The sequence below is a fragment of the Coprinopsis cinerea genome (genome assembly GCF_000182895.1).
Source record: "Coprinopsis cinerea okayama7#130 chromosome 13 map unlocalized cont3.13, whole genome shotgun sequence".
Lineage (NCBI taxonomy): Eukaryota > Fungi > Basidiomycota > Agaricomycetes > Agaricales > Psathyrellaceae > Coprinopsis > Coprinopsis cinerea.
In genome coordinates, this window is record NW_003307532.1 from 789869 (window position 1) to 811596 (window position 21728).

At 50.6% G+C, this 21728-nt stretch overlaps 8 protein-coding genes and 2 non-coding genes across 10 annotated transcripts; 5 read left to right on the forward strand and 5 right to left on the reverse strand.

The window, feature by feature from the left end:
• Nucleotides 1-408: 408 nt before the first annotated feature.
• CC1G_04788 (QDE2 protein) lies at nt 409-3846 on the forward strand (the record flags this gene model as incomplete). Its single annotated transcript, XM_001838292.1, has 11 exons — nt 409-1040; nt 1091-1324; nt 1373-1617; nt 1669-2378; nt 2432-2581; nt 2635-2817; nt 2871-2978; nt 3038-3174; nt 3229-3312; nt 3366-3741; nt 3808-3846. The coding sequence occupies 11 exons, from the start codon at nt 409-411 to the stop codon at nt 3844-3846; spliced, it is 2898 nt and encodes a 965-aa protein (XP_001838344.1).
• Nucleotides 3847-4057: 211 nt separating this feature from the next.
• On the reverse strand, nt 4058-4641 carry CC1G_04789 (hypothetical protein; the record flags this gene model as incomplete). Its single annotated transcript, XM_001838293.2, has 4 exons — nt 4058-4267; nt 4328-4411; nt 4485-4535; nt 4588-4641. 4 exons carry the CDS (start codon nt 4639-4641, stop codon nt 4058-4060), a joined length of 399 nt encoding a protein of 132 aa, XP_001838345.2.
• A 639-nt stretch (nt 4642-5280) lies between these two features.
• On the reverse strand, nt 5281-6063 carry CC1G_04790 (hypothetical protein). The gene is made up of 3 exons (XM_001838294.2): nt 6027-6063; nt 5735-5965; nt 5281-5672 (listed from the first exon to the last, which is right to left on the reverse strand). The coding sequence occupies exons 2-3, from the start codon at nt 5948-5950 to the stop codon at nt 5460-5462; spliced, it is 429 nt and encodes a 142-aa protein (XP_001838346.1). The 5' UTR covers nt 5951-5965; nt 6027-6063; the 3' UTR covers nt 5281-5459.
• Nucleotides 6064-8227: 2164 nt separating this feature from the next.
• On the reverse strand, nt 8228-8949 carry CC1G_04791 (hypothetical protein; the record flags this gene model as incomplete). The annotated part of the gene is made up of 3 exons (XM_001838295.2): nt 8228-8433; nt 8493-8527; nt 8726-8949. 3 exons carry the CDS (start codon nt 8947-8949, stop codon nt 8228-8230), a joined length of 465 nt encoding a protein of 154 aa, XP_001838347.2.
• A 2359-nt stretch (nt 8950-11308) lies between these two features.
• CC1G_04792 (hypothetical protein) lies at nt 11309-12043 on the reverse strand (the record flags this gene model as incomplete). Its single annotated transcript, XM_001838296.2, has 3 exons — nt 11309-11539; nt 11593-11817; nt 11873-12043. 3 exons carry the CDS (start codon nt 12041-12043, stop codon nt 11309-11311), a joined length of 627 nt encoding a protein of 208 aa, XP_001838348.2.
• A 2064-nt stretch (nt 12044-14107) lies between these two features.
• Nucleotides 14108-14780, forward strand: CC1G_15799 (hypothetical protein; the record flags this gene model as incomplete). The annotated part of the gene is made up of 2 exons (XM_002910033.1): nt 14108-14320; nt 14769-14780. 2 exons carry the CDS (start codon nt 14108-14110, stop codon nt 14778-14780), a joined length of 225 nt encoding a protein of 74 aa, XP_002910079.1.
• Nucleotides 14781-15843: 1063 nt separating this feature from the next.
• Nucleotides 15844-18217, forward strand: CC1G_04793 (hypothetical protein; the record flags this gene model as incomplete). Its single annotated transcript, XM_001838297.2, has 5 exons — nt 15844-16300; nt 16353-17607; nt 17669-17691; nt 17772-17999; nt 18120-18217. 5 exons carry the CDS (start codon nt 15844-15846, stop codon nt 18215-18217), a joined length of 2061 nt encoding a protein of 686 aa, XP_001838349.2.
• Nucleotides 18218-18408: 191 nt separating this feature from the next.
• Nucleotides 18409-18499, reverse strand: CC1G_20265. Its single transcript has one exon. It is a non-coding gene; the product is annotated as a tRNA-Tyr (tRNA).
• A 332-nt stretch (nt 18500-18831) lies between these two features.
• Nucleotides 18832-18916, forward strand: CC1G_20266. Its single transcript has one exon. It is a non-coding gene; the product is annotated as a tRNA-Gln (tRNA).
• A 180-nt stretch (nt 18917-19096) lies between these two features.
• Nucleotides 19097-21637, forward strand: CC1G_04794 (leukotriene-A4 hydrolase; the record flags this gene model as incomplete). Its single annotated transcript, XM_001838298.2, has 10 exons — nt 19097-19327; nt 19399-19456; nt 19515-19660; nt 19728-19827; nt 19896-20027; nt 20081-20363; nt 20422-20763; nt 20823-20989; nt 21046-21217; nt 21264-21637. Exons 1-10 carry the CDS (start codon nt 19176-19178, stop codon nt 21635-21637), a joined length of 1926 nt encoding a protein of 641 aa, XP_001838350.2. The 5' UTR covers nt 19097-19175.
• Nucleotides 21638-21728: the final 91 nt, after the last annotated feature.

The window sequence follows — 21728 nt, forward strand, 5'->3', positions numbered from 1 at the left end:
CTTGACGTCTTTTCTGAAAAAGCTCAAAACGTAATGCTGACGAACTGGATTAGCTTTAATCTACGTTTCTCTTGGAACTTACGCGTACGACTGACAACGGTCTATTCCTGCGCAGGTTAATTCCCAGGGAAAATGGCATCCTTCAACTCGACTGCGGCAGAATAATCGCCAGCCACCTTCCAACGAGGGACTGCGAAGACTGCTTTGTTCTTCGTATCAGATCTTTTGTTGCGCAGCCGCAGCCTGGGCACCGCAGCAGCCCCGTAACTGGTGCCTCGTGGGCCATTTGTTGACTCAAATCCCCAAATCAAACATCATCATGGGCGCGGTATAAAAGGATGATGCCACCTACCGCACGTGGCCCTTGTAAACCTTTGCCTTCATCTCCCACTACACCCTCACACGTGAATGAGCCAACGAGGCAGCTATCGAGGTGGTGCTGGAAGAGGAGGGCAAGACAGAGGTGGCGCTCCAAGTTATCGAGGTGGTCGAGGCGGTGGTGGTTATGACTCTGGCTTCCGTGGTCGGGGAGGCCCACCAGGAGGCAGAGGTCGTGGAGGCTTTAATCAAGGTCCCATTATCTTCGCAGAGGATAAACCTGCCCAACTCCCTGCTCGTCTCAGAGACGACAGTCAGAACCAGCTCATACAAAGCTTTAAACGCGCGCCAGCCACTGCCGAACGCCCTCTTCGTCCAGGCTATGGAACCTTGGGTACCCCGATTATTCTTCGGACCAACTTCTTCGCCGTTCGACTTCCGAAAGGACCTGTTTACAACTATACGATTGAGATATCACCCCAGAAAGCGCTGGCCAGCCGGAAGGAACGTCTATTCCAATTGCTGGAGCGCAGCCCTCTTTGTAAACCTCATCTGCCCTACATCGCTCATGACAAGAGTGAGCGGTTGGTATCCGCCAAGAAGCTACCGCAGCCTCTAGACGTGCAGGTTACATTCACAGATTTTGATGACACGGCTCCAGGGGATGTTTATACGATCTCGATCAAGTTCGAGAAACAGCTGGATACCCAGGACCTTACCAAGTAAGTCTTTTACTATCTCACTCGTGCCACCTGTTCATCGCCCTCGACAGCTACCTTGATGGCAGTGTCAAATACAAGGACCACGACATCCTCCCATTGGTCTCTGCTTTGAATCTGGTGCTCCAGCAGCATGCCGGTCGAAATGGGATCCGCGTCGGCAAGAACAAATACTTCTTCCCATCGGACTTGACGCCCAAACTGAACATCGGTCATCCTGGTTTGTTTGCCAGACAAGGCTTCTTCGTCTCTGTGAGGCCGGCGTTCAGGCAGCTCGTCGTTAATGTGTAAGTGTCCTGGACAATACATGGTACAACACACTAAAGTCGTCGCAGAAACGCGTGTATGACAGCCTTTGTCGAACCTGGGAATCTAGCACAACGCCTCCTCGAGTTCAGGCGGCATTCTGGAACCATGCCAACGTTGCCAAAGGCTATGATCAAAAGTATCAAAGTCAAGACGTTGCATCTCAAGCACAAGAAGAAGCTCAATGACATTGGGACCACCACCGCTCGCGCCACCTATTTCCAATGCGAAGAATTTGGCGGAAAGATCAGCGTAGAGCAGTTCTTCCGGAAGAGTATGTATCCCTGCTCCCCTTCATGAAAGGGTACGCTAACATCTCGCTTAGAATATAACATCACCCTGAAGCACGCTGCAGATCTACCTGTGGTTGACCTTGGCACCAAGGCGAAGCGCCAATGGATCCCAGCAGAGCTCTGCGAGATCATCGACAATTGCGTGTACCGTGACAAGATCGACATTCGGCTCAACGCAGAAACCATCACCGACGCTGGGTTCAAACTCCTTGGTTTCTCCCCTTCAGCACAACCCAAAGGCCCTGTCGGCGCGAATGGATTCGGTATGCAAGTCGACGAGGAGATGTCGGTCGTCCCGGGGCGAGAGCTTCCACCTCCAGCACTCCACTACAAAGATAAGAATCGGCCACTTCGCACCAACAACGCTAGCTGGAACATCATGGATGTACAATTCAGGATTCCGGCTTCCGTGCAGACGTGGTGGGTGTTGGTCCTGCGAGAGACGGGCGGTGACCCTCCGTACCGGGTCCAAAGCAACCAAGATCCTAGGCTACGAGACCTTGTCACTCAATTCCGCGACAAGCTCAAAAAAAGCGGTATCAACATCCCCTCGGCCATGCCCCGCTTACTGCCGGTTGTCGATCTCCCAGACGTGCACGACGATCCTGGACGCCTTCGAGCCTTGAACTTCGTCAGGAAAGGTCTGGCTTCAGAGATGGAGAAAACCACTCCTCAAACTAGGCCCAGCTTCATGCTGGTTTTATTGGAGCAGAAGGAAAAGTACATCTACCCGGGGATCAAGGTGTGTTTACGACTCATCCTCCTTTGGCGATTTCAGCTAACCGTGGGTTCTAGCGGATTGGAGATGTCGAGTTGGGACTCTTGACCCTGCACATGCAACTTCCCAGAGTCTTCGGAGATTCGCTTGGGGGCACCAAACGAGATCAATATCTATCCAACGTCGCGTTGAAGGTCAATACAAAGCTTGGCGGCGTCAACCATATGGTGTGTAATTCGAACGAGTCCTCCTCTAAGGCCCGTGTTTAATCTTTCGTTAGCTGGAAGACAGTGCAATGGCGTGGTTGAGGAAGAAGAAGACGATGATGGTTGGAATCGATGTGACTCACCCGAGTCCGTTGAGTAAGGAAGGGACCCCATCTATTGCCGCTGTCGTCGCTAGCGTCGACGACAACTTTGTCCAGTTTCCTGCCAGCCTCCGCATTCAGACGAGCAAGAAGGAGGTGAGTCCCTGCGTAACTACCTCTAAGAGTTCTGCCTAACCTCCGCATTCCAGATGCTCGACGAGCTTTCGGATATGTTTGTGGAACGTTTGCTACTGTACGAGAAGAAGAATCGATGCCTACCTGAGAGAATATTTGTCTATCGAGATGGTGTTTCCGAAGTAAGCCTTCCTGCTTGATCCAGAAGTAGCCGAACGGTTTACGATATTCAATGAAACAGGGACAATTTGACCAAGTACTCGAGCGAGAGTTGGTGCAGATCAGGGAAGCGTGCAAGAAACTATCGACGAAAGAGCGCAAGGTGCAATACAAGCCGTCCATCACTATCATCATCTGCGGAAAAAGACACCGTGCGGAGTAAGTTCTCGTCCTATCAGATGCAGCTTCGTACTGAGATCTCTTCGTAACCAGATTCTTCTCGACCAACTCACAATATGCTGATCGAAACGGAAACACTCGTCCAGGGACGGTCGTTGATCGAGGCATCACCGGAGTGTACGTTGAATATGCTTTCAGCCAGGACATTGACTGAACCTCACCGATTTTAGTTTCGATTTCGACTTCTACCTTCAAGCCCACGCCGGGATCCAGGGCTCAGTGAAGGCCACGCATTATACCGTAGTGCACGACGAGAACTCGCTCACTGCCGACGACATTCAGCAAGGAACTCATCACGCCAGCTATCTTTATGCCAGGGCTACCAAGGCTGTTAGCCTTATCCCGGCAGCATACTACGCTGATCTGGCTTGTGAGCGAGGAAGGTGCTATCTGAACGAATTCATGCTATCAGACCAGGGGACTACAACCGCTGGAGACGAGTCGCCTTCCCAAGGCCGTAAAATGGGCATTTTGGACAGACAGAGAGAGAAAGAGGAGAGGGAGAAGAGAGTATATAAAGCGGCCGAGAAGGCTTGGGGCGCCGGGGTGAGTCCATATTCGCGGTCATTGGATGGGAAGAAGCGGTCTGACTGATACACGGTGCCTCCTCAGCTTCATCCCCGAGTCAAGGATACGATGTTTTATATCTAAGCACTGGAGACGCAGGACATGCATTTTTCATATGTACGATATCGCAACCAACGGGTTCTTATGGTGTTTATCCAAACACGAATCTAATTATTTGTGTTTTCTAAAGTTTTCTCTTGAAACGGGAAGCAAAGGATATGAGAAGAGGGTTGGAATACGATTCGGACAACCGGGGTCCGGTGATAAAGGAGCGAACCGACAGCCACAGCGAGGCTTATTTCCGGACAACCTGCTTCCTCTTCCCTCCAAGCTTCGCCCGAACCTTCATTACCTGCGGCTTCGGTTCGCTGGCGGCAGGGGAGGCTGGTCTAGGAGACCTTGGAAGGGGGCTCCTGGCGTTCCTTCGACGAGCGGGCGCGCAATCGAAGTCCCCTTGGGCGGGACAAAAATCAGCATTGTCATCTCCGACAAGGAACCCCGACGTCTGACAAGAACGCAAGATTCAGCGAATGCAGTGGGATGATTGCCCCAGGGATGATCTCACCTGGTCGTACGTGCACGCACCGGCGTCTCCGTAGGAGCACTGGTAAGGGTCGACGCTGTAATCCGAAGTGGCGAGGGGAACGGCCTGTAGGTCAAACCCGGGGCAAAGCCAGCAGTTAGGGGTGCGAGATGGCTGGGCGACAATGACGGCTGGCAACAATGCCAGTAGGGTGCATGGCGCAGACAAGAGAAGCTTCATGGAGGTCGTCCTAAGGATGACCTGAGTTAGAATACGAAGGTTGACCGTGACAGGAAACGTACGGAGGTCGGAAGGTAAGTTGCCGTTGGGAAGACGAGGGTCAGTTGCTTGACCATTTGAGTGTCCTCGTCGTATTGTTAAATACCCAACGGTCTGAGAGGTGGAGCAGGTAAGAGCACTCGATAACGCTGCGCATCTGCGTCACTGAGGAGCACTTTTGGACTTCTTGCACTTTCCAATGCCTGTTGTCCCAGGACAAGGCGCGCGTAACTCGGTTCCAGGTAAATAAGCGCCCGTCGGACGCCGGCGTTGCCGTGTCTTACCATGAAAGCGATTGGAGCCGTCACGCTTCAAAACGGGTCTTGAGACAACTCGGTTAGATTCTAATGTAAACGCAAATAGGTCGACCACTAGTATCCCGCTAGAAACCTCGAAATAAGGCGCTATTCCCTGGTGGCGTTCCTCACTGCGTTCAACAGCGCGTCTAAAACAGTTTCTGCGTCTCCTGCCAGGCTAAATTGCTCCACAGCGCCCGAATAAACGATGACCACAGCTCTGATTTCAAAAATCAAGTTCATGACAATTCTAGGAAATTCCCTGAGATGCACATGAAGGTGGATCCGGAGTTATTCGATCAGAGCCCTAACATTGCAGAGCACTCCACAGTATCGTACCAGCGACATCTCCGGGGAGCGAGTGGTAGTGAATGACGATAGTCGAACATGGAATTTTGCGGTAAATGGCGCGACAATCCAGAGTATTCTATTGGGTGTTCGATAGAAAGTAGAAATAGGGGGCAATATATACAAGAAGGGTAGCGACTAAGCAGATGAGGGAGCGATTGGATGGGATACAAGAAAGTAGGAGAGAGACTGAGTAAATGAATGTGGGAAGGAGGATATTAGGTATCTCGGCCAGGGTGACAATCGAGCCTTCAATCGTAGTAGCTGATAATGCGGGACTTCTGTCGCTTCTTCCCACCCAAGCGTGCTCTGGTGTGCATGACCTCCGGCTTTGGCTCTTGTGACCCAGGTGAAGGTGGGTGAGGGGCCCTAGGGAGTGCCCTTCGTCGACGGGCAGCGCAGTCATGGACAGCGGCCGAGTAACAGAGACCTTCGTCTTGATCCACCGTGAGACTGCCATCGTTCTATGAACAAGTACACTCAGCTCCTTGAATACACCTTCGAAGAGTGTGGAATGAACACGAACCCTGTTATAATCACAATACCATGGGTCGCCATACACGCATCGCAAGGAGTCCCCCATAACCAACGATTCTGTCAACACAAATCCAGCGTAATCTTCGTCCGGGCACACCCAGCAGTTAGGTGTGGGCGATGGCGCCTGCGCAACAGATGGCTGAATTGTCGCCAAAAGGACGGGGAAGATTCCGAGCGCAACGCGTGCAATGGTTGAGATGTACATGTCGTAGCTCTGGAACTGGAATTGGTGAGGGTGTGAGCGGGAAGAGCAAGCGAGTACGAGAGCCTGGGAGACCAACCTAGAATATGGGAAATGTAGAGATAGGGGTGGAGATGGGGTGGCGCTAGCGCTGTAAGCCTCCCTATCGTTCAATGCCTCCTCTTAAGCGTTGGAGCGTTCCTTGGTTAGTAAACAAACAAGCTCACATTGAGGCGCGCTAGATTCAACAAGGGCGTAGAAGACAAGATTTTTAAACGCGTTTGAGACTAATGAAGGGAGATGGTATTGGAGCCATGACAGGAATGTTTGGGTGGCTCTCGTATTCTGGCCATTGTTTATTGCCAAGCTTTCGTGCGCGGACGGGTGCCTGAGGTTGTGGTTAAAGAGAGTGAAACAGGCCCTCGGGGAAGTCAGGCGCGCTGGACATGATGGCTGCACGGGAAGGGGGAAACGCTGAGGGGAACGTCGTGTTTAAAGTATTCTTCAATCTTTAAGCATAAATCGTGTGTTGCATTAATCACGATCCAACTGGGGCCCCCGTTGGAACGACATGGTGAGGTGCCAAGAGCGAATACCTCCGACTCGGAGTGCCCTTTTAAAGGGCATTCATCATCAAGCTTTAGGAACAGGGTTCGACGAGTTCTGTTCCCATTAACCTGGTAATTCCTGCTACTACCCTGTAGTAGTAGGTCTTCAATAGAGCTGCCACAGGGTCTTGGCGCTCAGTTCTCCCACGAAAATGTAAGGTGGCTGTGACTTTTCAGGGTCCGCGGCGAAGCGCTGCCCCTTCACCCTCGTTGGTCTACCACATGTACATTGCTACCACAGATCTGTTCTTTCCTGCTACTATTCCTGCTACTACCCTGTAGTAGTAGGTTTTCAACTTCTGTTGCCAGCCCTGTTTCAGAAACAAAGGTTCCATTCCAATTTGTCGTAAAGCCGGGTTTTTCTCGTGCATCAATCAGTTCTTCTCTTACTTGGCTTCGAGCTCTGCGAGTCTCGAAAGTCCACAGTGGCCCATACATGTCAGCCCCGGGCTAAGTGTTCAGCTTGAATCAGAACAGTCTTACTCTCCTTGTATGCATACTGCATAGTCGCTGGTATAACACGGCCTTGACGTGAATCCAGACTTGCGACAACCATGTACCATGTTCTTTTCGCGTTGCTCCTGCTGTTGTATGCAGTACATTTGCTTATGCGCCCCCACAAGGTTAGCTTTTCTTATCCGCATCGATTTCCTGCTTGCGCTGATGAACCAGAAGTATCTTTTGTTTAGAATGAGCGCTATTTCTCCCACGACGGCTTCCCAGTGTTCCCTACCTCAACGATGGCATATGAGAAGTCATCCTCTCTTCTCTATACGAGGACGGTTTCAGTAGCGCCCTGCGACGCGTCGCCCTGACCTGTCGTCGTCTCTGCACTCTGGCTCATCAATTCAACTTCCGTGGACCGTGGGCTAGTGTTACATGGACGTCCCAACGTTCAAAAAGATTGCGTGTGGCTGATTTTAATTTTTGGCAAAATGGGTGAAGCGCGTAAAGATCTCGGTTGGCCTTCCCTGCCAGCGATGGCTGGACCGTGACCATGGAGTTCTCGCTTCTTTTAGCGACCTTCAACCTGCACCCTTGCATCTCATCCCGTATTCTCGAATCTACACCCTCTATTCCAATCGACGCCCACCGACTCCCGACTTGTTTCTGGCAATTTCTTTCCCCAAGCTCCAGGATTTTACGCTTGCCAACGTGTCTGGGTTCGACTTTGCTCGAGTATTCCCACTGTGTGGAAGCCTGTCTCACCTTCGCCTTGAAGCTGTGGATGCCGCGCGTCCTCGCTTGAACAACGGTCTTCCGCGCCCTTCGCCCATAGACTTCAACTACTCAACCTAATGGAGTACTCTCCACAGTCCATCCTGTGCGCTCTCAAATTTGTCCCGGAGTTCCTATTCTGGAATTTCTGGATTTCGATTCGCTGGAACACATGTCGTTCCGAACAGACAAAGGAGCTGATATTGACGTGCTCGTGTCGGTGATCGACCGCGCTCGCGTAACGTTGCCCTCGATTGGTGAGCATCTACACTTCCGCCCTTCTCCCTTTTCATTACACGAATCAGGTCGGTCGCCTGTCGACGCGCTCGCCTTTCGACGAAGATGGTGGTTCCATCGCTGAAGGCGCTCGTCGAGATCCGATACCATAGACCGACTCTATTTGCGGCTATCGTCCACGAGGACTCTGACTGGTCACTGGGAAACCCTTGATTCGTGACTTTCCGGTTACAATGGATCAGGACTGACGTTCATCGTTCAATTCAGCGGGCAGTGCGCATTCAGGTGCAGTGAGGGAACGGGAAGTTGTTAACCGGTTGGTGGAGAACCCGCGCTTTTCGAGGATGGAACATTTGGCTACGGGCGAGATAGGAGTGGAGCCTGATGCGAGGTGCCTCTTGCCCAGAACATCGACCAGAGGGGCAATGTCGTTCAACATCGTCGCTAGCGATAGCGAAAGCGACGTAGATGGCTCAGAATGGGCTGTAAGACCGGTGGCTTACAGCGGTTCCCATAACGCTCATATACCCGACGGTGGCTGAAGAGATAAGCTCTTCAGTCATGCTGCCTTTTGGTGTAGCGGCTATGTGCGTCGGCTAGTCGTCTTACATTGACTGAAGAGCTTCGGCTGGGAGTTCGATCCCCCAAGTCAACGGGACATTTGAAAGGTTCCCGACGAAAGTGGCTTGGCGGGATTGTCGTCCACCGGTGACGTACCAGTTGGAAAGGGTCGCACCTTTCAGGTGGCCATGTATGGCCCTCCACCTCACGGCTCCCCTTGACGATGACGATGACTGTCTGACGATTTACCTCCCGGGATTGACGGATTGGGACGAGGCCGGGAGGGGGAGTTTTTCGGGGGGTGGAAGGGTGTAAGACCGGTGGCTTACAGCGGTTCCCATAACGCTCATATACCCGACGGTGGCTGAAGAGATAAGCTCTTCCACCAGACCCTGTCATTCCCATGCATGAGAGTAGGAATATCCTGCCCAAACCCATGCATGGGATAGGACGTATCCAACCAGGCCTTTGCCTAGGACCATGCATGGGATTCCAAACTGCCTTTTATAGCTATTCCGAGATCTGGAATACTATCTCACAGATCCATACACCTTCCATCGGGATACTTGCCTTAAAATATTTTTTTTAGGTAGTGTCATGAACAGGCGAAATCATGACATAGAATGGTGCTTATATACCACGGTCTGCCTGTCCACCTAAGCTGGACATGGGCGCCTTTTTGGCGCAGTGGTTAGTGTGACCATCTAATCACGACAGGTAGGTTATTTTTAGAATGTCATCTGATTTATCAAGAAATGAATCCAACCTTAGAAAGCTTTGTTTTGACAAAAGACACAGTCTAAACAAACGAGAGGGAGGCTTATTTTCTTTGAAAGGAGACACCTTTGTTAAACAGATGGAAAACATAGGTGAAAACCCTGTTTTTTCTTCCGAAAGCGCCTGCAACAGCTCAGAGAAGCGCCCATGGATATGTTTTCGGCCAGCCGAGAAAGCCGAGATCAACCGCGCGCCGAGAACGGACAATGCCGAGAGCGATCAAAAATCCTGGTCGTAAAACATTCCGTTCCATTTACCCTCTTCCTGTGCTCGACAAATCACGAAAAAATGTTCACAATTCTCAGAATAATTGGTTTTGTAAGATGGTTGGTTGCATTTTTCGTTCTGTATGCCATATAGTAAAAATCAGACGAAATCTTGAATGGTGTTGGTACTTGCCTATAATTTCCGCTAGTTTCTCTATTCTCAAGCATTGATCCATCATCTTCTTCGAGTTTCTCAGTCCATGCTGCTCCGTTTGGCGTGATACTGGGCTTGAAATGTAGGGGGAATTGTACACAGCTGTGCCACGCGCTAGCTGAGGCAGGTCACAGGGCATCTATCCCATTTGGTTCGCTTTTTCCGTAAATTTAACTGTCAGATTGTTCAGGTTGTAGTGCGAGCTACATAGCGTTGTCGTGCTCGAGAATTGGTGAGTACGTAGCACTCCATTGTCGCTTTTGATAGCTCAACTACTACGCATGTACCTGTCCATCCTGCCCCGCTATTACAGATTCGTTGTTTTTCTTTTATCCCTTTTCTAGTGCGGCGTCGCAATGAATAACGATGATATTTTGGCATTCCCAAAAACGCTACGGCGCGTAGAATAAATGTGCAAAATTCTAAGGTAATCGGACCAAAAACGAGCCCGTAATTTGGGTTGTAACATATGTAATAACATACATTCTATGACATCTCATTGACTTCCCATCTATTATTAGACACAGGGAAGCAGCTATCGACCGTCATTTAGGTGCCTTCTCAGATGTCAAAGGCTGTCAACCTATGACAGCTGGCAGGAAGAAGCAGAAGCACATCTTTTTACATACGGAAGGGTACTAGGGTGAGTCCTTCTCCATGCATGGATTCCGGTAGGATGTATCCTATGCTCCATGTATGAATATGACAGGGTCGACTCGCTCTTCAGTCATGCTGCCTTTTGGTGTAGCGGCTATGTGCGTCGGCTAGTCGTCTTACATGGGCCTGCTATTGGGACTGAACCTGTGGTGAAATAAATGTATCGAATCATACCTGCGTGACACTTTTGGCCTTTGTACACGTTTTAAGGTTATATTAAGTGTTCAATCCGGAGGCTGAAGAGTGAGTTGGAAGGGTGTGAGCGTACGCGTAGGTCCGTAGTAGCAGGCTCTGCGGCGAAGCGCGCTCTTTTAGTTATCGCACAGTCACGCTGTCCATTTCCGAGTGTAGAGACAAATCAATAGCGCCACAATGGTGAAGGACATGGGCCCACTGTCAGAATATTGACGTTAAATCGTCATAAACGAAAGATGCTAACGGGGAAGTGGATGGAGGGATACTGTAAAGGGCGAATGCGGCGGACGAGCAGTGCGATCCAAACATGGATAGCAAGGACATTACTTTGTGGAGTCTAGGGCTGATTAGGAGACATAGTCGTTTGGGGGTCGATGATCTCACTTTGTCAACTGTGTTTGTCGATGTGAAACTTGGTAGTCCTACTAAGCCTTGGCTGTCCTCGGTGCTGCGATATTGTCAGACAACAACACGTACGTATCCGAGTAACCCGGGAATAGGACAGGAGTGGTCAGAAGGGGTCGAGGAAGTTGAAGCAAAAATACGATTGATCCTATCATAAACAAACGTGTATCGAAACAGAAATGAACAGAAAGGCCCAGGGAAGCAAGGAATGTATAGGCATAAAGATCATACGTTCATGGGTAGCAATATAGGAGGGGAACGATAGAGGCCATACTGCATAATGGGAGAAACCAATAAGAAATATTTACTCGAAATCATGTTCACGAATGTCACTGTCATGCTTTGCCCGTGCATCACGCTTATTACCCGCAAGATCCTTCCTAACATGCATGGCGCGTGGCTTGGGCTCGTAAGCGGCTGGGCTGGGGGGCTTGGGAGATCGAGGAAGGGCGTTCCTTCGACGAAGGAAGCAGACGTCGAGAGCGCGAGCTTGGCACCGGCCAGAATTTGAGTCGGCCACAAGGTCACCTGTGGTCTACAAGGGGAATGAGTGACCAAACCCTTCAGGATAGAACATTAATTACATACCCTTGAGTAGGTGCACGTTCCAGGACTGAAGGCGCCGTAGACGCAGCTGAAGGGGTCCAAGCTCAAATCGGGAATGCCGACCAAGGGGGTTAAAAGATTGTCTGTGACGGGGCAAGCGTAGCAGCCCGCAGCCTGGGAAGGTTGTTGGCCCACGACGTACGGGACGAGCGCGGAAGAGATAAAAAGAAGGGCGGATAAGACGAGGCGAGTGAAGGACATCATTTGCTTGGAGAAGGGGTCAGTTGGGCGGGAAGTGAGAAGGGCCATCGCTCCTACTTACCTGAGGTTGATACTGTCGGTGACGGGTAACGAGTAACGAACGATGGATAAAGGAGTGGCTGCTGGTGGGAAGTCTTGACGATATGCCTTGAGGTGGACAGGCCGTGGTTGGCGAGCTGAGGAGTGTCGAGCCAGCACTGTCGCTGTTATATCCATTTCCGACCAGTTTCATCCACAGCGGTACCGCGTCGTTGTCGAAAGCGAGCTAACCACATACGGCGTCATACAGAGAAGGGAGCCATCTTGCAACGAGTAACCGAAATTCGTCGCTGGCTTCTACCTGACAGAAGACCAAGTTTCAGTTGCACCCTTTATTTCGGCCCAGCGACTGCATATTGATGCTTATTGCATAGTTTAGACTCACTTTCATGGAGGTTTTGTACGGCCGGAATTTCTCCCTCCTAGCTTAGTGCTTTGTGCCGCATGTTGAAGGGATTGAGGGAGGTGGCAAGCCCAACGCCAGGTGTCCAGGCTGGCTGCATGTAGGGTTTGTGTACCTCAGGCTCATCGTAGGCAATGGAGTCCTATCCGAGTGCAAACAGCCACGTCTTGAATCCATCACATACAACGAGATTTTTAGCCATAAGCCCGAACGCGCTGGGTGGAAAGGGTTGCATGGAGAACATGCATCTTGGTCACCTGTTCGCAGGCAAGCAGTCGAATGCCTCGAGGAGCATGAGTCACTGTCGTACACAACAGTCTGTTATACGGTCATAGTCATGGTTCAAGCTTCAAGCTTCAAGGTCGGGCCGAAGTCCTCGTACGCTCGATGGGTGTGTTTTGCGCCAAGACCAAAAGTCCTTTGAGGCGGGTCGAGTCATTCTCACACCCATTATGATTAACGGAGTTCCCGCATCGTTCCCGGTTGGCCTTCCAGCCATTTGTCAGGTCGCTCGGCTTTCTTCTTCAATTCTTGTGCTCGCAACTCGCCTTCTGTCTCTCTTGACCCCGGACAGGTTGCATATCTAGAAAACGGGATCTCTGCTCCCACTATGGAATCGATCTTTGACCAGCTGGCTCCATTCTAGACATTTCATCGACGCAGCTGCCCGTTAACACAACCTTTGATCACCGGCGCCTTGTTATTCTGGAAATGTCGCTCCAGATCAGCACCAACTGCCCCGTGCTCTGCTGCGACTGAAGAATGCTGTAGACATCACTCGATGCCTGCCGACCAGTTTTCTTCCCCACTGCCTCGTGCTCTGCTGTGGCTGAAGAATGCTATCAATATCACTTGATGTTGACCAGTTTCTTTCGCCTTCCTTCAGATGTACATGATGCACAACGCCACCCAGATTCCGTCGACTTGCGGGACGCCAGACGACAAATCCAACACACGGGCTTCTCTTTCTATCACGACCATTCCGAGTCGTTAGTTGCTTTATCCAATCACGACAACCCATATCGCCTGACCTCGAGCCCCCGAGTCACCGGTCTGTTCATATGGGGGACCGCACCGGACAATAATCATTACGTCCTTATTTGAGCATTACGTTGTCTAATTTCGACAGTACGTCGCGGAGCGACATTACTACACCCTATTTTGTGAAGACATCTTATTTCGACAATAGGGTTACTGACGGACAGGACTTACTTGCGCAACACATCCTATTTGGAGGCAAAATATTTGAGGCATAGTAGATCTTCTTTTGTAGATGCAACATTTGTTAGTACTAGTGGGATGCGGGCCGATAAACGGCATAATTTCCGGGGCCTTATAGGCACCCCATGTCCTAAAGGCTACTACACACCAAAACCAACGAAAAACTGGTGAATCCCATCAAGACAACTGGCACACCCGGCCTTGTTTAGTTGGAAATAAGTTACAGACATTTTTAAAAAATTATTGAAGCATAAATATAATCCACAGTCTTAACACTTTGAAAATCTCCATTGAAAATATCGGCATCCGCCCAAAATTGAACTCGCAGCCTCTTAATTAAAGTGACTGTCCAGCCACAAAGGAAGTGTCACATGAAACCCCTGGTCACGTGGGGCGAAACGATTCGCGTCTTGGCGGCACAAAACCCCCTCAGACAAGAACCCGGAGCCTATAAGGCCCCGGAATCGGAACAGCCCCGCCCCTGCCCTGCCCTAAAGTGACTGCCGCAATGCCGCTTTCCGGATCACACATAAGCGCCCACCACTGAGTGGACAAGGAGAGGAAACAGCTACTCAAAGAAGGGAATTCGGGCTCAAATTGGGGTGGAGAATGAGACCGTTTAGACGCGACAGAATGGTCGCGAGTGAGGAAGCAGGAGAAAAATTAATGGAGAGAGAGGAAAGGAGCGGAACAACTCGTGAACTCAGCACGGACAAAGGAGCGGACAGAGGATGCACGATGGACATTGGAAGGCGTGGATTCAGCGAGGGAAAGGAAGTTAAGGGCAGAAGCCCATGTCAAAGGGAAGGTCGAATAAAATTCCTGGAATTAAGTGTGTGTATCATTGTAAGGCCGATTGCTAGCACACTGCACGAACGACGGGTCCCGGGAGTTGAGAGGGGAGCTGAGTTTTCTTCTTTTACATTTCATCTCGGGGAGCGTATTTATCTTTGAAATATTTCCCTCAATCCTGCCTTGATAAATATTAAAGGTTTCAGACCGCCGACCGGTCTTGTACGTGGAAACTCGAGTACCACATGTATCTCGTCAAATACCACCCCTTTATCTGCCGTAGATCACTCACAATTCCGTTCTCATACCAAGTGTCAATCTGACAATCCTACCCTAAGCCCATCTCACTCTTCCTTCACCAAACCTCTTCTCCTTGTTCCTTGACGTGACGGTGAATCGTTGCTCGTTATATTCAACGTGTTGTGGTTGGAAGCAGCCATCTCCCTCTCCTTCTCTCGAGTCTCAGCTAACCCACCATCTACCTGAGACTACCTCTTCACAGGGCTGGTGGTAGTCATTCAGTTGAAAAGACAATGCCGAATCCGGATGGGTTGGGATCCCATAGTTTCCTAATTATGAATGTCAAATTTTGATCAGCTTGTAGGGGATATCCAAGTGTGGGTGTCCTGTCGTTCCTTTTCCCAAAGGTGCTTACCAGCACCGCCGTTTGTTTCGGATTTCCAGGGTATCGTTTCAAACCCCGAGCGACAAAGATAGAAATACTTTTCCGAGTGATGGAGTCATACACGGACACTGGCCCGTAAGCATCTAGGATATGATTTCGGATTTGGTTGAGTTGAGTAGATATGTAGGGTGTATGCCTGAGTTCGTGGAATGTGGCTGCGGAAGGCAGTAGCAGACTCTGCGGCGAAGAGCGCTCTATTCCGAGTTATTCACGCGTTCAGCTGGCAGCCTGCCAGCCCCTATTACGCTACCAGGGACCAGGCTCGATCCCTTCAGAGCCTCAGCTGCGACTTGCGAAAATGACCCTGGTGGTTACTTCTAATAAAGTTCATTCGACATGTTGCTCAAAGTTAGAATGGTCTGGAGGTAAGCTCAGATAAGCTCTATTGCTCAACCAAGGTCTATTGCTCAACTAAGGTCTATTCATCAAATAAGGTCTATTGCACAAATAAGCGGGAATTGTTCAAATAAGACCATCTATTGCTCAAATATCGGCTAATGCTTTTCGTCCGATGGGGCCACCTATATGTTCAACGTTCACATAGACATCGCTATAATCCACTTAGAAGCACAACTGGCTACTGGATTTAGCAACGGCACTCAGCGGGTGATTGCAGATTCAGCCTACCAACTGTCTTATGGTATTTGGTTAGTCGGGGTTTACCGAACGGGAGGTTCGGATTCATGTACCGGAGTCAAGACGTGAACAGGCTCGAAAGTGTGTTCGGGACTCAGTCCGAGAAATTGACCCTCGAAGAAGTCAAAAAGTCAAATGCAATGGTGTACACTTTGTCCGCGTGGAGTCCGACAATCATTGGCAATTTAAAAGGCGCTGCTTTGCGACGCAGGTGTACTACACTTTCACTTCACTCACAGGACTGAACACCCACCCAATGGATCGACCACCTTTGCCAGGAATGGGATACCCTTCCCAAAATGCTGCTCTTCACGGGCTTCCTTCCCGTACAACCTACCGTAGGGGCTTTTCTGAATCGTCCACCAACGTCGCCAATGCTCTTCAAGTAGCAGGAGTGTCGGCGTCTGGGAAACATGTCCACCCGCGTCCCTGTTGTCATTCAACTACAACTCACTCTCAGTCATCATACAATTGTTCCACATCCCCTCTCCCATTTCGCACTGGCACCCATGCATTGCCCCCAAGGCCCCAGAATAATAGGAGGATGCATCCATATCTCCGCACCACCAAAGAGAGAACAAGCACCATTGGCGGCCTGTTTGCTCATGCCGACCACACCGTGATACATGGAGGTAACTTTACCGATGCATCAACCAGCCACATCCACAACATCACATACAACACAAACCACTTCAAGTTCAACAGCGCCACAGGTTCGTCGTCACTCTCTTCCCTCGTCGATCTTCAGCTCATACATTTCATCAGGAATGTCCCTCCTCTCGCAGAACATGGCGCCAGGTGCCATGCACAACTCCAAGGAAAGGTTCAATCCACCAAGATGCGAGGATGGCACACGGGTTCAGGTTAAACATGAGGCTATGCAATGGATCCAGGACCCCTTAACACTCGCCAAGGTACTCGCCCTTCTCGCACCTGCGGGTGCTGGGAAATCAGCCATCGCCCAATCCCTCGCTGAGTATTGCTCAAGCCAGAACATCCTCGCCGCCTCATTCTTCTTCTCTCGCAACGACAAGCTGCGGAACAACGACACGCGGTTAATCGCCACTATTACGTACCAAGTTGCGCTAATAAATGCGGCTGTGAAGCCATTTATTTGCGAAGCTGTGGAACGGGACCCCTCCATTTTCCAGAAGGATTTGGAGACACAGACTGAGGTTCTATTGGCAACCCCCTTTCGCTTAGCCATGGATGGCTCAGGTCCTGGTCGGAACTTTGATCCGAAGTGGCCAAGCCTCGTCCTGTTGGAAGCGTTGGATGAGTGCAAGGGGGAGGAGAAACAGAGGGCCGTTTTGCAGGCTTTCAGGAGGAAGATTGTCGATGCAAATATTCCCCTGAGAATCCTGGTGACATCCCGTCCCGAATTTGCAGCTCGTTCGGGCTTCGAAGCATCCGGACCCCTCTGCGGGGTTACCACCCTCATCAATCTGGATGCAAAATACAAACCATCCAGGGATATATGGCTCTACTTGCAGCGTCAATTCCGACACATAGCGACCAACAGCAATGACCCCAGAATCACCCCCTCGACCTGGCCACCACCTTCAGACATCGAGACTTTAGTCGAGCGAGCGAACGGGCAATTTATCTACGGATCCACCGCTATCAAGTTTGTTTCCGAACGGCACTCGTCTGCTTTCGATCGACTGAAAATCATCATCCGGGGAACAGCAGGAACCATTGGGACTGAAAACCCATTCGCATCACTCGACGACCTTTACGTGGAGATTCTGACCAACGCCCAAAGCGCTCGACCACGGACGGGCTTGGCGGACAACAGATTGGAACTCGTCCGGCTCATCCAGAAGCTCGCGTTCTTCGAGGACTATCCTATCGATACGCTAGAGGACCTCTTCATGATGCGCCCGGGGACTATCGAGCAGATGCTGTCGGACCTCCATTCGCTCGTTGGGATTGAGCGTGTCCCTGGATATAGCAAAGTCAAGTTCCACCACCTGTCGTTGTTGGATTGGCTCGAAGATCCGGTGCGCGCGAAGGACTTGTACGTCCCACAGGATGTTGTATGTGCTGAACTTGCTGTTTCTGCTCTCGAGAGGATCAAGGGGGCTAGCCAGGAAGGCGAGTAGTGGGTTCGGACTCCCTGCTCTGCTTGCCGTGGTCATGTTTTCCCTCACTGTTCGGGTACTGACGCCACGCTTTTCTCAGATATCATCCTCGAAACTATTCGGCACTCCGAACAGCATCAAGTTCGCGACGGCCTGAAGCTGGCCATTAGCCATTGGTGCACACTTCTGAAGTGGTCGGACCTCGAGCATCCCACTTTGTTGGATGCGATTGACCAGTTTTATGAGAACAAGGTTTGGGACAAACTCATGCAGGGCTTTGAAACCATTCTCGAAGGATTTGAGGGCCGCTCTGTCGAGCAGTCGGTCCGTACGTTGAGCATGTGGCTTACCGACAATAGGCGGATTAAAAGGAGGGTCCAACACATGGAGGCAAGTTGAAGTCACATTCATCAGACCAGCTATCTGACGCGTTCCAATCCTTCTCTAGCCTACGAGCACGTCCAAAGCGAGGTGGAACCGACACTTGGAGGAGATGCAAGAACTCCTGGCCGTTGTAGCTGCACACGAGGCCCTAGGTTGATGTGAACTTTATTCTTTCCCCATAGACCTTTTAAAGTGATCCCTGTATAAATATTCAGTCTTGCCATCGAATATATGTCTTTCTTCTTCTTTTCTGCTAACAAAGATACAAAGGAGTCCTTCTCCAAACGTGTTCTGAGCTTCGAACTGTTGGCGGGGAAACCTCGCATCCAATAAAAAAAAGCGAAAAAGTGTCTTCCGACCTGCCTGGCTCGAACAGGCGACATCAAGATGAACTTCAGGTCACCCGATTACAGTCTTGCGCTCTTCCAACTGAGCTAAGGTCGGATACTGGCATTAGGACTTTACACATTGACAGTGTGTGTGGCAGCGCATTCGTTAGGTACGTACTACCATGCTCAACTCGCACCGGCGTCTACTCGAAAAGTCCGCTTGCGTGCGAGGGAGTCCGACTCGTCAGTGCACACTATAAACATGGTTTATTCCTATTGTTCCACCATATTATTGTCTACTCCCCACCATCAAGGAGGAGAGGTTTTTTGCGCTGGGCTAGTTACTGCACACAATGATCAATGGATAGCCAAACGTCAAGAGTCATCTTCGGGTGGGACACCTTATCTGCGCCTGTCGTGTTTAACTGTCTCCACCGTCGCTCAACAGGCGCTATAGTGTAGTGGTTATCACTCGGGATTCTGATCATGCTTCCGATTTCCCGAAACCCAGGTTCGAACCCTGGTAGCGCCTTATGCAGGCTAAAGGTAGTCATTATTTTTTCGTCGCTGCGCAGACTTCTAAATTCTATTTTTTGACCCCGTTACAAGTAGTTAATTATCTTATCTTTGCTTCCCGTGCGATCAAGATCATAACTGATCGCCATTCAGCTCAGCGGCGCAATTTGGCTATCTTCCTCTTGTTTTCATCTCCTAACTCAGTCTTCCACTTACCCCTCTGTCGCAAAGTACATTGAAACCACGAAACGCAGATCTGACCCTACTGACGAGAAATGCAACTCGACCCAACGACCCAATCCAATTACTTTGAAATCGAGACGTCTCACGTCTCCTTTGACTGGGAGATCGACTTTGATGCGAAGATCATTAAAGGTTCTGCGGGGTACAAGCTCAAAGTGAAGACTGATGATGTGAAGGAGGTTATGTAGGTTCTGTCTTCCCTTCAAGCTCTGCCTTTGGTCGTCTGATCAGTCTTTCACTGTGGAATGGGAATAGATTCGATACGTTGGATTTGGATGTGCAGGAGACGAAGGTTAGGGGCGAGAATGCGGAGGTGCGTGCGCGCTATTGAGTCCTCGGATCGAATCTGATTGTTAGGTGGCACGGAATAGTTCGAGTTGAAGGGGAAACATCCTGTTATGGGTTCGGCGCTTCATATCTCACTGCCCAGTGGATTGAAGAAGGGGGATGAAATCGAGGCTTGGGTCAAGTATCAGACCAGCCCCGAGGCGACTGCGTTGCAGTGGTTAGGCAAAGAGTGAGTCTTCCAGATTCTTTCGAGAGTGTGAATATGGGATCCTGAGGACGGAATTGTTGGATTACAGGCAGACTCAGGGCAAGCACTTCCCGTTCTTGTTCAGTCAGTGCCAGCCCTCGTATGCCCGGACCATGGCTCCTGTGCAGGACACGCCTTCTGATAAGATCGTATGTTGGCTTTACTTATCCTTCTCGACGTGGGCCTGTACTGATCATTACTGGGCTTTATTTTGTAGACCTATGATGCGAAGGTAACTTCCATCCTCCCAGCGTTGATGTCTGCCATCCGTGTTTCGCCACCTGCGGATGGGCCAGTACACGACGGGAAGGTTGTGGGCAAGGATAGTGTTACTTATGTCTACCGTCAGGTAGGTCTTTCTCCAACTTCCCTCAGACAATTCCTAATAATGTCTTCATCCAGCCCGTCCCCATCCCGCCCTACCTCCTCGCCCTTGCTTCAGGCAACCTTGTGTACCGTCCTTTCGCGCCCTTCCCCAACAAGCAATGGACTACTGGCATCTTCGCTGAGCCCGAGACGATCGAGAAGGCTTACTGGGAATTCAGCGAGGATACTGCTAGGTTCTTGGCAGAGGAAGAAAAGGTAGTTGGAGATTATAGGTTTGGGGTGTACGATCTGTTGGTGCTGCCGCCTGCGTTCCCGTATGGTGGGATGGAGAACGCTTGTTTGACGTTCTTGACACCTAGTAAGTTGTTTCCCTCCAGCGTGTGCGTTTGTATGAATTTGATCACACATAACCGTAGCGCTGTTGACTGGCGATCGGGCCCTCGTCGACGTCGTCGTCCACGAGCTCACCCATTCGTGGTTTGGGAACGGTATCACCCATGCTCATGCCTCGCACTTCTGGTTGAACGAGGGGTGGACGACGTATATGGAGCGTCTCTTGCAGCACTTCATCCATGGGCCTAAGCATCGCGACTTCCAGTACATCATTGGCTACAAGGCATTGAAGGACTCGTTGGAGGGCTATAAGGATACGCCGAGGTATCAGAGACTGGTTATCGACTTCGAAGTTGGAGAGGATACGGATGAGGCGTACAGTAGCATTCCGTATGAGAAGGGGGCGAACTTTATTCTGCATCTCGGTAAGCATTTTACCTGTTCGTCTGGAGAAGACCCTGGAAGCTAATCATATACCATACAGAGAGGACTCTGGGCGGATTGGACGTGTTTTTGCCATATATTCGGGATTATGTCGATACGTTCATTGGGAAGAGCATCACGACCCAACAGTGGAAGGACCACCTGTATGGATATTATCAGAAGCATAATCCGGAGAAAGTCAAGGCCCTGGACACTGTTAACTGGGATGTAGGTCTCGTTTTTCGGTTCCGGAAGTCGGCCGATACTAATGGGTCGAGGAATAGGCCTGGTTGTACGGCGAGGGCACGGAGCTGCCAGTCAAGATGGAGTATGACACCGAGTTGGCCAAGGCAGCTTATGACCTTGCTTCTCGATGGGATGGAGCTCGCAATGTCGATCCATCGCGTCTCAACTTTAAGGAAGACGACCTGAAAGGATTCGACACCAACCAGCAAAGTGAGTCTTTCAACCCGCTAGTGATTTGTCTGACATCCCACTCCAGTTGCATTCCTCGAGAAATTGCAAGATTACCCTCCCCTCCCCGGAACTCTCATCGCCCTCCTAGGCTCAACGTACCAATTTGCGACAACTGGGAACGCTGAGACTCGCTGCCGATTCTACGGCGTTGCGTTGAAGGATCCTCAAGCCCCGGATAGCAAGACGTGGGCTGCTGATGCGGCTAAGTGGGTGGTAGGAGCTGATGGATCTGGTGTGGTAAAGGGCAGGATGAAGTTCTGCAGGCCGACTTTCCGTGCTATTGCGAAGGCGGATAAGCCGTTGGCGGAGAAGACGTTCAAAGAGAACAGGCTCTCGTTCCACCCTATTGCTGCCAAGTTGATTGAGAAGGTATGGCGGCTCGATTTGTTTCCCTGGTAGTGTTTCTGATGTTTCTTGAAATCTAGGACATTGAAAAGGCGTGAAATTGTGTAGTGAATATATGTAAAGTGTTGGTCCCTGTGTGATAATG